The sequence below is a fragment of the Babylonia areolata genome, chromosome 30, assembly GCF_041734735.1.
Source record: "Babylonia areolata isolate BAREFJ2019XMU chromosome 30, ASM4173473v1, whole genome shotgun sequence".
NCBI classification, from domain to species: Eukaryota; Metazoa; Mollusca; class Gastropoda; order Neogastropoda; family Buccinidae; genus Babylonia; species Babylonia areolata.
Window position 1 is genome coordinate 9995682 of NC_134905.1, and position 14260 is coordinate 10009941.

Consider the following 14260-nt stretch of genomic DNA (forward strand, 5'->3'; position numbering starts at 1 on the left):
GTGTGTGTGTAGGATGGTGTTGGGGTGGACTCCTGTCAGTGTGTGTGTAGGATGCGGTTGGGGTGGACTTCGGTCACTCTGAGTGTCAGTGTGTGTAGGGTGGGGCGGGGGTGGACTCCTGTCATTGTGTGTGTAGGATAGGGCTGGGGTGGACTCCTGTCAGTGTGTGTGTAGGATGCGGTTGGGGTGGACTCCTGTCAATGTGTGTGGGAAGGATGGGGCTGGAGTGGTTTCCTGTCAGTGTGTGTGTGTAGGATAGGGCTGGGGTGGACTCCTGTCAGTGTGTGTAGGGTTGGGTTGGGGTGGACTTCGGTCACTCTGAGTGTCAGTGTGTGTAGGATGGGGCTGGGGTGGACTCCTGTCAGTGTGTGTAGGATGGGGTTGGGGTGGGCTCCTGTCAGTTTGTCTGGAGGATGGGGCTGGTGTGGACTCCTGTCAGTGTGTGTAGGATGGGGCTGGGGTGGATTCCTGTCAGTGTGTGTGTGTAGGATGGGTCTGGGTTGGACTCCTGTCACTGTGTGTGTGTAGGATGGGGCTGGGGTGGACTCCTGTCAGTGTGTGTGTGTAGGATGGGGTTGGGGTGGACTCCTGTCAGTGTGTGTGTATAGGATGGGCCTGGGGTGGACTCCTGTCAGTGTGTGTGTGTAGGATGGGGCTGGGGTGGACTCCTGTCAGTGTGTGTGTGTGTAGGATAGGGCTGGGGTGGACTCCTGTCAGTGTGTGTGTGTGTAGGATAGGGTTGGGGTGGACTCCTGTCAGTGTGTGTGTGTAGGATGGGGTTGGGATGGACTCCTGTCAGTGTGTGGGTAGGCTGGGGTGGACTCCTGTCAGTGTGTGTGTGTGTGTAGGATAGGGCTGGGTGGACCCCTGTCAGTGTGCATGTGTAGGATAGGGCTGGTGTGGACTCCTGTCAGTGTGAGTGGGATAGGGCTGGGGTGGACTCCTGTCAGTGTGTGTGTGTAGGATGGGTCTGTGGTGGACTCCTGTCAGTGTGTGTGCATGTAGGATGGGGCTGGGGTGGACTCCTGTCCGTGTGTGTAGGATGGGGCTTGAGTGGACTCCTGTCAGTGTGTGTGTGTGTAGGATAGGGCTGGGGTGGACTCCTGTCAGTGTGTGTGTGTAGGATGGGGCTGGGGTGAACTGCTGTCAGTGTGTTTGTGTGTGTAGGATGGGGTTGGGGTGGACTCCTGTCAGTGTGTGTGTAGCATAGGGTTGGGGTGGACTCCTGTCATTGTCTGTGTGTGTAGGATGGGGTTGGGGTGGACTCCTGTCCGTGTGTGTGTGTGTGTGTGTAGGATATGGCTGGGGTGGACTCCTGTCAGTGTGTGTGTGTAGGATGGGGTTGGGGTGGACTCCTGTCAGTGTGTGTGTAGGTTGGGGTGGACTCCTGTCAGTGTGTGTGTTTAAGATGGGGCCTGGGAGTTTCCTGTCAGTGTGTGTGTGTAGGATAGGGCTGGGGTGGACTCATGCCAGTGTGTGTGTAGAATAGGGCTGGGGTGGACTCCTGTCAGTGTATGTGTGTAGGATGAGGCTGGGGTGGACTCCCATCAGTGTGTGTAGGGTGGGGTTGTGGTGGACTCCTGTTAGTGTGTGTAGGATAGGGTTGGGGTCGACTCCTGTCACTGTGTGTCGGTAGGATGGGTTTGGGGTGGACTCCTGTCAGTGTGTGTGTGTAGGATGGGGTTGGGGTGGAATCTAGGATGGGGCTGGGATGGACTCCTGTCAGTGTGTGTGGAAGATAGGGTTGGGGTGGATTCCTGTCAGTGTGTGTGTGTGTGTAGGCTGGTGTTGGGGTGGACTCCTGTCAGTGTGTGTGTGTGTGTAGGATAGGTCTGGGGTGGACTCCTGTCAGTGTGTGTGTGTAGGATAGGGCTGGGGTGGACTCCTGTCAGAGTGTGTGTGTGTAGGATAGGGCTGGGGTGGACTCCTGTCAGTGTGTGTGTGTATAGGATGTGGCTGGGGTGGACTCCTGTCAGTGTGTGTGTGTGTAGGATAGGGCTGGGGTGGACTCCTGTCAGTGTGTGTGTGTGTAGGATAGGGGCCAGGGACTCCTGTCAGTGTGTGTGTGTGTGTGGAAGATAGGGTTGGGGTAGACTCCTGTCAGTGTGTGTGTGTGTAGGCTGGGGTTGGGGTGGACTCCTGTCAGTGTGTGTGTGTAGGATAGGGCTGGGGTGGACTCCTGTCAGTGTGTGTGTGTGTGTAGGATAGCGTTAGGGTGGACTCCTGTCTGTGTGTGTGTGTAGGATGTGGCTGGGGTGGACTCCTGTCAGTGTGTGTGTGGGATGGGGCTGGGGTGGACTCCTGTCAGTGTGAGTGTAGGATGGGGTTGGGGTGGACTCCTGTCAGTGTGTGTAGGATGGAGTTGGGGTGGACTCCTGTCAGTGTGTGTGTGTGTGTAGTATGGGGCTGGGTTGGACTCCTGTCAGTGTGTGTGTGTGTAGGATGGGGCTAGGGTGGACTTCTGTCAGTGTGTGTGTGTAGGATGGGGCTGGGATGGACTCCTGTCAGTGTGTGTGTAGGATGGGGTTGGGGTGGACTCCTGTCAGTGTGTGTGTAGGATGGGGCTGGGGTTGACTCCTGTCAGTGTGTGTGTGTAGGATGGGGCTGGGGTGGACTCCTGTCAGTGTGTGTGTGTGTAGGATGTGGCTGGGGTTGACTCCTTTCAGTGTGTGTGTGTAGGATAGGGCTGGGGTTGACTCTTGTCAGTGTGTGTGTGTGTAGGATAGGGGCCAGGGACTCCTGTCAGTGTGAGTGTGTGTGTGGAAGATAGGGTTGGGGTGGACTCCTGTCAGTGTGTGTGTGTGTAGGCTGGTGTTGGGGTGGACTCCTGTCAGTGTGTGTGTGTGTAGGATAGGTCTGGGGTGGACTCCTGTCAGTGTGTGTGTGTAGGATAGGGCTGGGGTGGACTCCTGTCAGTGTGTGTGTGTGTAGGATAGGGCTGGGGTGGACTCCTGTCAGTGTGTGTGTGTGTGTTTAGGATGGTGCTGGGGTGGACTGCTGTCAGTGTGTTTGTGTGTGTGTAGGATGGGGTTGGGCTGGACTCTTGTCAATGTGTGTGTGTAGCATAGCGCTGGGGTGGACTCCTGTCAGTGTGTGTGTGTAGGATGGTGTTGGGGTGGACTCCTGTCAGTGTGTGTGTAGGATGCGGTTGGGGTGGACTTCGGTCACTCTGAGTGTCAGTGTGTGTAGGGTGGGGCGGGGGTGGACTCCTGTCATTGTGTGTGTAGGATAGGGCTGGGGTGGACTCCTGTCAGTGTGTGTGTAGGATGCGGTTGGGGTGGACTCCTGTCAATGTGTGTGGGAAGGATGGGGCTGGGGTGGTTTCCTGTCAGTGTGTGTGTGTAGGATAGGGCTGGGGTGGACTCCTGTCAGTGTGTGTAGGGTTGGGTTGGGGTGGACTTCGGTCACTCTGAGTGTCAGTGTGTGTAGGATGGGGCTGGGGTGGACTCCTGTCAGTGTGTGTAGGATGGGGTTGGGGTGGGCTCCTGTCAGTTTGTCTGGAGGATGGGGCTGGTGTGGACTCCTGTCAGTGTGTGTAGGATGGGGCTGGGGTGGATTCCTGTCAGTGTGTGTGTGTAGGATGGGTCTGGGTTGGACTCCTGTCAGTGTGTGTGTGTAGGATGGGGCTGGGGTGGACTCCTGTCAGTGTGTGTGTGTAGGATGGGGTTGGGGTGGACTCCTGTCAGTGTGTGTGTATAGGATGGGCCTGGGGTGGACTCCTGTCAGTGTGTGTGTGTAGGATGGGGCTGGGGTGGACTCCTGTCAGTGTGTGTGTGTGTAGGCTGGGGTTGGGGTGGACTCCTGTCAGTGTGTGTGTGTGTAGGATAGGGCTGGGGTGGACTCCTGTCAGTGTGTGTGTGTAGGATGGGGCTGGGGTGGACTCCTGTCAGTGTGTGTGTGTAGGATAGGGCTAGGGTGGACTGCTGTCAGTGTGTGTGTGTGTGTGTGTAGGATGGGGCTGGGGTGGACTCCTGTCAGTGTGTGTGTAGGATGGGGATTGGGTGGACTCCTGTCAGTGTGTGTGTGTAGGATGTGGCTGGGGTGGACTCCTGTCAGTGTGTGTGTGTGGGATGGGGTGGGGTGGACTCCTGTCAGTGTGTGTGTAGGATGGGGCTGTGGTGGACTCCTGTCAGTGTGTGTAGGATGGAGTTGGGGTGGACTCCTGTCAGTGTGTGTGTGTGTAGGATGGGGATTGGGTGGACTCCTGTCAGTGTGTATGTGTAGGATGGGGCTGGGGTGGACTCCTGTCAGTGTGTGTGTATGATGGGGATGGGGTAGACTCCAGTCAGTGTATGTGTAGGATGGGGCTGGGGTGGCCTCCTGTCAGTGTGTGTAGGATGGGGCTGGGTTGGACCCCTGTCCGTGTGTGTGTGTAGGATGGGGCTGGGGTGGACTCCTGACAGTGTGTGTGTGTGTAGGATGGGGCTGGGGTGGACTCCTGTCAGTGTGTGTGTGTGTAGGATGGGGCTGGGGTGGACTCCTGTCAGTGTGTGTAGGATAGGTTTGGGGTGGACTCCTGTCAGTGTGTGTGTGTAGGATGGGGCAGTGGTGTACTTCTGTCAGTGTGTGTAGGATAGGGTTGGGGTGGACTCCTGTCAGTGTGTTTAGGATGGGGTTGGGGTGGACTCCTGTCAGTGTGTGTGTGTAGGATGGGGCTGGGGTGGACTCCTGTCAGTGTGTGTGTGTGTAGGATGTGGCTGGGGTTGACTCCTCTCAGTGTGTGTGTGTAGGATAGGGCTGGGGTTGACTCTTGTCAGTGTGTGTGTGTGTAGGATAGGGGCCAGGGACTCCTGTCAGTGTGAGTGTGTGTGTGGAAGATAGGGTTGGGGTGGACTCCTGTCAGTGTGTGTGTGTGTAGGCTGGTGTTGGGGTGGACTCCTGTCAGTGTGTGTGTGTGTGTAGGATAGGTCTGGGGTGGACTCCTGTCAATGTGTGTGTGTAGGATAGGGCTGGGGTGGACTCCTGTCAGTGTGTGTGTGTGTAGGATAGGGCTGGGGTGGACTCCTGTCAGTGTGTGTGTGTGTGTGTTTAGGATGGTGCTGGGGTGGACTGCTGTCAGTGTGTTTGTGTGTGTGTAGGATGGGGTTGGGCTGGACTCTTGTCAATGTGTGTGTGTAGCATAGCGCTGGGGTGGACTCCTGTCAGTGTGTGTGTGTAGGATGGTGTTGGGGTGGACTCCTGTCAGTGTGTGTGTAGGATGCGGTTGGGGTGGACTTCGGTCACTCTGAGTGTCAGTGTGTGTAGGGTGGGGCGGGGGTGGACTCCTGTCATTGTGTGTGTAGGATAGGGCTGGGGTGGACTCCTGTCAGTGTGTGTGTAGGATGCGGTTGGGGTGGACTCCTGTCAATGTGTGTGGGAAGGATGGGGCTGGGGTGGTTTCCTGTCAGTGTGTGTGTGTAGGATAGGGCTGGGGTGGACTCCTGTCAGTGTGTGTAGGGTTGGGTTGGGGTGGACTTCGGTCACTCTGAGTGTCAGTGTGTGTAGGATGGGGCTGGGGTGGACTCCTGTCAGTGTGTGTAGGATGGGGTTGGGGTGGGCTCCTGTCAGTTTGTCTGGAGGATGGGGCTGGTGTGGACTCCTGTCAGTGTGTGTAGGATAGGGCTGGGGTGGATTCCTGTCAGTGTGTGTGTGTAGGATGGGTCTGGGTTGGACTCCTGTCAGTGTGTGTGTGTAGGATGGGGCTGGGGTGGACTCCTGTCAGTGTGTGTGTGTAGGATGGGGTTGGGGTGGACTCCTGTCAGTGTGTGTGTATAGGATGGGCCTGGGGTGGACTCCTGTCAGTGTGTGTGTGTAGGATAGGGCTGGGGTGGACTCCTGTCAGTGTGTGTGTGTGTAGGCTGGGGTTGGGGGGACTCCTGTCAGTGTGTGTGTGTAGGATAGGGCTGGGGTGGACTCCTGTCAGTGTGTGTGTGTAGGATGGGGCTGGGGTGGACTCCTGTCAGTGTGTGTGTGTAGGATAGGGCTAGGGTGGACTGCTGTCAGTGTGTGTGTGTGTGTGTGTAGGATGGGGCTGGGGTGGACTCCTGTCAGTGTGTGTGTAGGATGGGGATTGGGTGGACTCCTGTCAGTGTGTGTGTGTAGGATGTGGCTGGGGTGGACTCCTGTCAGTGTGTGTGTAGGATGGGGCTGGGTGGACTCCTGTCAGTGTGTGTGTGTAGGATGGGGCTGGGTGGACTCCTGTCAGTGTGTGTGTGTAGGATAGGGTTGGGGTGGACTCCTGTCAGCGTGTGTGTGTAGGATGGGGCTGGGGTGGACTCCTGTCAGCGAGTCTGTGTAGGATAAAGGTGGGGTGGACTCCTGTCAGTGTGTGTAGGATCGGGCTGGGTGGACCCTTGTCAGTGTGTTTGTAGGATAGGGCTGGGGTTAACTCCTGTCAGTGTGTGTGTGTGTGTGTGTAGGATGGGGTTGGGGTGGACTCCTGTCAGTGTGTGTGTGTAGCATAGGGTTGGGGTGGACTCCTGTCAGTGTGTGTGTAGACTTGGGCTGGGGTGGACTCCTGTCAGTGTGTGTAGGATGGGGTTGGGGTGGACTCCTGTCAGTGTGTGTGTGTAGGATGGGGCTGGGTTGGACTCCTGTCAGTGTGTGTGTGTATAGGATGTGGCTGGGGTGGACTCCTGTCAGTGTGTGTGTGTGTGTAGGATAGGGCTGGGGTGGACTCCTGTCAGTGTGTGTGTGTGTAGGATAGGGGCCAGGGACTCCTGTCAGTGTGTGTGTGTGTGTGGAAGATAGGGTTGGGGTAGACTCCTGTCAGTGTGTGTGTGTGTAGGCTGGGGTTGGGGTGGACTCCTGTCAGTGTGTGTGTGTAGGATAGGGCTGGGGTGGACTCCTGTCAGTGTGTGTGTGTGTGTAGGATAGGGTTAGGGTGGACTCCTGTCTGTGTGTGTGTGTGTGTGTGTAGGATGGGGCTGGGGTGGACTCCTGTCAGTGTGTGTGTAGGATGGGGATTTGGTGGACTCCTGTCAGTGTGTGTGTGTAGGATGTGGCTGGGGTGGACTCCTGTCAGTGTGTGTGTGGGATGGGGCTGGGGTGGACTCCTGTCAGTGTGAGTGTAGGATGGGGTTGGGGTGGACTCCTGTCAGTGTGTGTAGGATGGAGTTGGGGTGGACTCCTGTCAGTGTGTGTGTGTGTGTGTAGTATGGGGCTGGGTTGGACTCCTGTCAGTGTGTGTGTCTGTAGGATGGGGCTAGGGTGGACTTCTGTCAGTGTGTGTGTGTAGGATGGGGCTGGGATGGACTCCTGTCAGTGTGTGTGTAGGATGGGGTTGGGGTGGACTCCTGTCAGTGTGTGTGTGTAGGATGGGGCTGGGGTTGACTCCTGTCAGTGTGTGTGTGTAGGATGGGGCTGGGGTGGACTCCTGTCAGTGTGTGTGTGTGTGTAGGATGTGGCTGGGGTTGACTCCTGTCAGTGTGTGTGTGTAGGATAGGGCTGGGGTTGACTCTTGTCAGTGTGTGTGTGTGTAGGATAGGGGCCAGGGTCTCCTGTCAGTGTGAGTGTGTGTGTGGAAGATAGGGTTGGGGTGGACTCCTGTCAGTGTGTGTGTGTGTAGGCTGGTGTTGGGGTGGACTCCTGTCAGTGTGTGTGTGTGTGTAGGATAGGTCTGGGGTGGACTCCTGTCAGTGTGTGTGTGTAGGATAGGGCTGGGGTGGACTCCTGTCAGTGTGTGTGTGTGTAGGATAGGGCTGGGGTGGACTCCTGTCAGTGTGTGTGTGTGTGTGTTTAGGATGGTGCTGGGGTGGACTGCTGTCAGTGTGTTTGTGTGTGTGTGGGATGGGGTTGGGCTGGACTCTTGTCAATGTGTGTGTGTAGCATAGCGCTGGGGTGGACTCCTGTCAGTGTGTGTGTGTAGGATGGTGTTGGGGTGGACTCCTGTCAGTGTGTGTGTAGGATGCGGTTGGGGTGGACTCCTGTCATTGTGTGTGGGAAGGATGGGGCTGGGGTGGTTTCCTGTCAGTGTGTGTGTGTAGGATAGGGCTGGGGTGGACTCCTGTCAGTGTGTGTGTGTAGGATAGGGCTGGGGTGGACTCCTGTCAGTGTGTGTAGGGTGGGGTTGGGGTGGACTTCGGTCACTCTGAGTGTCAGTGTGTGTAGGGTGGGGCGGGGGTGGACTCCTGTCGTTGTGTGTGTAGGATAGGGCTGGGGTGGACTCCTGTCAGTGTGTGTGTAGGGTGCGGTTGGGGTGGACTCCTGTCAATGTGTGTGGGAAGGATGGGGCTGGGGTGGTTTCCTGTCAGTGTGTGTGTGTAGGATAGGGCTGGGGTGGACTCCTGTCAGTGTGTGTAGGGTTGGGTTGGGGTGGAATTCGGTCACTCTGAGTGTCAGTGTGTGTAGGATGGGGCTGGGGTGGACTCCTGTCAGTGTGTGTAGGATGGGGATTGGGGTGGGCTCCTGTCAGTTTGTCTGGAGGATGGGGCTGGTGTGGACTCCTGTCAGTGTGTGTAGGATGGGGCTGGGGTGGATTCCTGTCAGTGTGTGTGTGTAGGATGGGTCTGGGTTGGACTCCTGTCAGTGTGTGTGTGTAGGATGGGGCTGGGGTGGACTCCTGTCAGTGTGTGTGTGTAGGATGGGGTTGGGGTGGACTCCTGTCAGTGTGTGTGTATAAGATGGGCCTGGGGTGGACTCCTGTCAGTGTGTGTGTGTAGGATGGGGCTGGGGTGGACTCCTGTCAGTGTGTGTGTGTGTAGGCTGGGGTTGGGGTGGACTCCTGTCAGTGTGTGTGTGTGTAGGATAGGGCTGGGGTGGACTCCTGTCAGTGTGTGTGTGTAGGATGGGGCTGGGGTGGACTCCTGTCAGTGTGTGTGTGTAGGATAGGGCTAGGGTGGACTGCTGTCAGTGTGTGTGTGTGTGTGTGTAGGATGGGGCTGGGGTGGACTCCTGTCAGTGTGTGTGTAGGATGGGGATTGTGTGGACTCCTGTCAGTGTGTGTGTGTAGGATGTGGCTGGGGTGGACTCCTGTCAGTGTGTGTGTGTGGGATGGGGTGGGGTGGACTCCTGTCAGTGTGTGTGTAGGATGGGGCTGTGGTGGACTCCTGTCAGTGTGTGTAGGATGGAGTTGGGGTGGACTCCTGTCAGTGTGTGTGTGTGTAGGATGGGGCTAGGGTGGACTCCTGTCAGTGTGTGTGTGTAGGATGGGGCTGGGGTGGACTCCTGTCAGTGTGTGTGTATGATGGGGATGGGGTAGACTCCAGTCAGTGTATGTGTAGGATGGGGCTGGGGTGGCCTCCTGTCAGTGTGTGTAGGATGGGGCTGGGTTGGACCCCTGTCCGTGTGTGTGTGTAGGATGGGGCTGGGGTGGACTCCTGACAGTGTGTGTGTGTGTAGGATGGGGCTGGGGTGGACTCCTGTCAGTGTGTGTGTGTGTAGGATGGGGCTGGGGTGGACTCCTGTCAGTGTGTGTAGGATAGGGTTGGGGTGGACTCCTGTCAGTGTGTGTGTGTAGGATGGGGCAGTGGTGTACTTCTGTCAGTGTGTGTAGGATAGGGTTGGGGTGGACTCCTGTCAGTGTGTTTAGGATGGTGCTGGGGTTGACTCCTGTCGGTGTGTGTAGGATGGGGTTGGGGTTGACTCCTGTCAGTGTGTATGTGTGTGTGTGTGTATGATGGGGCTGGGGTGGACTCCTGTCAGTGTGTGTATGTAGGATGGTGCTGTGGTGGACTACTGTTAGTATGTGTAGGATGGGCTTGGGATGGACTCCTGTAAGTGTGTGTGTGTAGGATGGGGTTGGGGTGGACTCTTGTCAGTGTGTGTAGGATAGGGTTGGGGTAGACTCCTGTCAGTGTGTGTAGGATAGGGTTGGGGTAGACTCCTGTCAGTGTGTGTAGGATAGGGTTGGGGTAGACTCCTGTCTGTGTGTGTGTGTGTGTGATGGTCATCTGGTGTGCATAGTCATCAATTTTTTACTCTTCTGTGTCGTCATGTGCTGTTGTATGCTTTTGTGCACTATTGTTATGTATCTTTGCATGTGAGGCACTTAGAGCCCATTATTACTGAAGTTTGCACCGTATTATATACTGTTTGTATTTCTTTTTGATGTAGAATGGCAAGTTCATGACCCTAGACCAGATGGTTCTTGATGCAGACTTCCCTGACATCTCCTGCCTCCTGCACTGTGATGGTCTGCAGGGACTGGATGTTGTGGCTGACCAGAGAGGTCAGACTGAGGCCCTGTCAGACATAGTGATGTCTTTCTTTGAAATATGTGTGGGTTCCTTCTGCTGATGTGAACATGACTGAGTGATTTTCTGCCCAGCATAAAAAGTGTCCACAGGAAACACACACAACATGCACGCACATGCATGACTCACTCACTGACACTCACTCACTGCATCCATCATGTATATTATAAAGTGTGATAATTTTGATAACATTCTGAATGCAAATGAAATGTGTTAGTGATCGTTTAAAACTAGAAAACACCATTTGGACACCCCTAGATTGCACATATTTCCATAACTTTGGGCATGACCCTGACCCTCCTAATAGGTAGCGACAGCCCCCATGGCCGATGCCGGGAAACCTATGAACGTCTAAAAAATTGACTAATTTTGAAGTGCATTTTCTCAAATTTGATTTCATTTTGTGAAAAACTATCCAACTGAAATAATTATTTATCATCCATATTTTTAATTTTTATTGTGTTTGCTTTATGTAATGCGTGAATGAGTTCGCGGATAGAAGAAAAAGAAGTGTACTGTAACGCGAAACAGCAATCCTTGTTCAATGGCGGCCGGCGTCTTTCTGAGCACGACACAGTTAGTTTCAACCACATAGTGAAAAAAATCGCATCCATTGCGCTCCATTCATTGGTTACTGTTCAAAAAACTGGGAGCCATGAAAGGCAAAAGTTCAAGGAGAACTTTCGTGTGTTTTTTTCCAAGCCTTGGGCGAAGTAGGGTAGTTAGATCTGAGCGCAACGTTAGGGGAATTTTTCGGCTATCTTTCAATGCATCGTGCAGTTCGAAAATGAAATCCGATCCTGCGTGATACTGCATGAGTGGTAAAGTGCATTTTCTGCTGATTTCAATGGTATCTGAAACTAAGATTTTTGATCCATGAGCAATTTGCTCCAGCGATTCAAAAGCAGGTACCCCTCTTCGTTAGTTGCGTCGGCCCAATCAACATTCGACACAGGAGAGCGATACAGGAGAGCGGCACTTCGTCAAACACAAAAATGGCTTTTGTTTCTCCAGAAAATCTTGTTTCATCGGTAAGTTTTATATTATTTTTGAAAACGAATGTCTTTAGCACTTTCATGCACAATATTGAGCTGAAATTCTTTGAATCAGGATTTTGATCGATGTCAGTAACTGAGCAGCTTGGATCTATTTCACCAGTGTTTTCGTAACGTGACACTGTGTTTCAATCAGAACACGATTTATTTTTTTCTGAGTAAAACACACAAAAACTATTGATACAGAATGAAAAATGGACATGTTAAAACAGAGCCCATGAATTCCCATTACTAATATTTGATTGATTTTTGCTTTAGTAAGCAAAATATTACCTGGGTCTAAAACCGGAAGTGCTCAGGACAGCATTAGCGTCGTCTGCTACAAATTCGGTGAGTGTTAAATAAGTGAGTAAAAAATTGTAATGTGGTTTCTTTTTTCATAAAATGAGCGTTTCATTCAACATCACACAAAAGTCTGATATTCTAGTTGCATTTTGCTTCAATAGCTGTAAAACTTTATATTAATATATGTAATATTATGCAGAGGGACAAATGGAGTCCAGACAGGGTGCTTCTGTGTAAGCCACGTTTATTCCGCCAAGTCCGATTAACCGGAGTTATTTCCCTTAGCTCGTCTCAATACACAAAGCACTACAAACGCATGCATCATACTACAACTCCCCTTTTTTATGTGGGGTACTGTTCAGTTCCATCTAGATACACAAAGAACTAAAAATGAATTTAAAGCAGATCATGCAGTATGCACTACGAGTCTCACTGAGCTTCTTTTGTGAGAGTCTGTTCACTTCTCTCCTCTTCCCCCTTCTACTGATTCGTAACAATGTCAGTCAATTCAGTATAGTTTCCTTCCAAAGAAATAAGGAAATTATGGCTTGTGGGCGGATACATGTCATGGGATATGCTTTGAAACTTTTAGTGACAAGAGAATTTTGTTGTGAAAAGGAGAAAAGAAAAAAAAAATGTCGTGAAAAACAAACACAATACGTTAAACATATTTGTGTGGGTTTTGGGTTTGGTACCAGTGTACGTTTGATGATGACATATGACTAGATCAGCGGTTACTGGTAAGTGTTTAGAAGCAATGTACATGTACACACACAAGAATATATATGTCAATGTTGCACTGTGTTCCACACATTGGTATGATTATGGGGTGAAGTAAGTTTGTTGTGCTGGTGAAGTTTTCAACCTAATATTTTGTTTTCCCCAAGACAGGTGAGCCATAGGGGCCTTTCTCAGACCTGTATGGGAGCACATTTGCACTTCCTACACTTTGTTTTCCCAGTACAGATAAGCCATAAGGGCCTTTCTCAGATCTGCTGGGTACACTTTCACAGATTCAGCTTCGCCGGTTTGTTGACTGGTCTGCCTGATCTGGTACGGTGTTGGCCTGGTGTGTTGTTGACAGCTGGTCCTGGGGCCGTGGGTGTTGCTCTGGGCGTGGCCATCTGTATGGGTGGCTGCTGTCTGGGCGGTGAGGGGATCTGTTGAGGTGGTGATGGTGGTGGAAGAGAACCCGAAGACGTGGCATTCCCAGACAGGGTGGCATTCCCTGCGGAAGTGTTTGTCTGCAGTGTTGGATGGGCTTCACCAGGCATAGCCACTAGGTGTGACCTGTTACGGCGGATCGTGCCCTGTGTTGTTGCCACGATGAAGGAGCGTGGATTGTGGTGTTCTGCTACAACCTGTCCGGTTTTGTTCATGTCTTTAATGAACACAGATTCTCCTGTTTTGAGCGGAGGTGCCTCTCGTGCAGCATGGCGTTTGTTGAAGAGTGTTCGTTGTTTTGATTTCATGTCATTCTCTTTTTCTTGGATGAGAGAGTGATCAGGAGTTGATGGGCGGAGGGAGGAGGGTAGGATGGGAAGTTTGGTTTTAAGTTTCCTCCCCATCAGAAGTTCGCTGGGGGAGAGACCATTGCGCAATGGAGTGGCTCTGTAGAGGAGTAGGGCTGCATAGGGGTCTTTGGATTTTTTGAGCATCTGTTTCACCGTTTGGACTGCACGCTCTGCTTCACCATTGCTCTGGGGGTACCGTGGTGAGCTCGTGGTGTGGGTGAAGCCGTAATCTGCTGCAAACGCCCTGAATTCTGTGCTGGCGAATTGTGGACCGTTGTCAGAAATAACAACATCTGGTATGCCATGGGCTGCAAAAACACTCTTGATCCTGACGATGGTGTGAGCGCTTGATGTTTTTTCTAAGGGTCGAATCTCAATCCATCGAGAATAGTAGTCAATGATGATGATGTACATTTTGCCATCATGTTCAAAGAGGTCCATCCCGACTCTGGACCATGGGCGTTCTGGGAAGGAAGAGGGAAGTAATGGCTCTTTTTGGGCTGGCCTGTGTATTGCGCAGGTGCGGCATTTGCTGACCATTTCTTCTGTCTGGGAGGAGATGGAAGGCCACCAAACTGAAGATGAGGCCAAGGCACGGGTTTTAGTGATACCCTGGTGTCCTTCATGTAGGTGGTTTAGGATGTCCATTCTCATGTCACGGGGAATGACGATGCGATCGTCAAAGAGTAGCAGGTCATCGACGACTGTGAAGTGCTGTCTGTTGGTCCAGTATTGCTGGAGGAGTGGAGAATGAGGTAAGTAGACGGGCCAGCCATTGGTGCAGTATTTGCGAATTTCGGTGATTTCTGGGTCAGCTGTTTGTGACTGTTGTATTCGATGTAGCTTTTCGGCTGATGCTGGGAGGATGTTGATGCACTGTTGGGCATGTGCAGTTGTATCATCAATAAGGTTGACGTCATTTTTGTCGGGTAGCGAGACTGGTGCGCGTGACAGCGCATCTGCTGTGATCTGATTTTTTCCTGCCACATGGGTGACTTTGGTGTCATATCGCATGAGATGGAGGCGAAAACGTTGGATCCGTGGTGGCATCTTGTGCAGTTGTGTTGTGTTGAGCAAGGGGATCAATGGCATGTGGTCTGTTTCCAGGGTGAACTTAAGTCCCAAGACATATTCCCTCAGTCTCTCGCAGGCCCAAGTAGCTGCCAGGGCTTCCTTTTCGATGACTGCGTAATTCTTCTCTGCGTCTGTGAGTGACCTTGAAATAAAGCAGATG

General features: G+C 52.9%; 1 protein-coding gene across 5 annotated transcripts in view; it reads left to right on the forward strand.

Moving 5' to 3' along the window:
* Positions 1–14260, forward strand: part of LOC143275604 (ribonuclease H2 subunit B-like) — a 112295-nt gene that overhangs the window by 40317 nt on the left and 57718 nt on the right. For all 5 annotated transcript variants that reach the window (XM_076579832.1, XM_076579831.1, XM_076579830.1 and 2 more), the window contains one exon: positions 10033–10147. In XM_076579832.1, coding sequence (XP_076435947.1) covers positions 10033–10147 — 115 coding nt within the window. The remainder of the gene's footprint in view (positions 1–10032; positions 10148–14260) is intronic.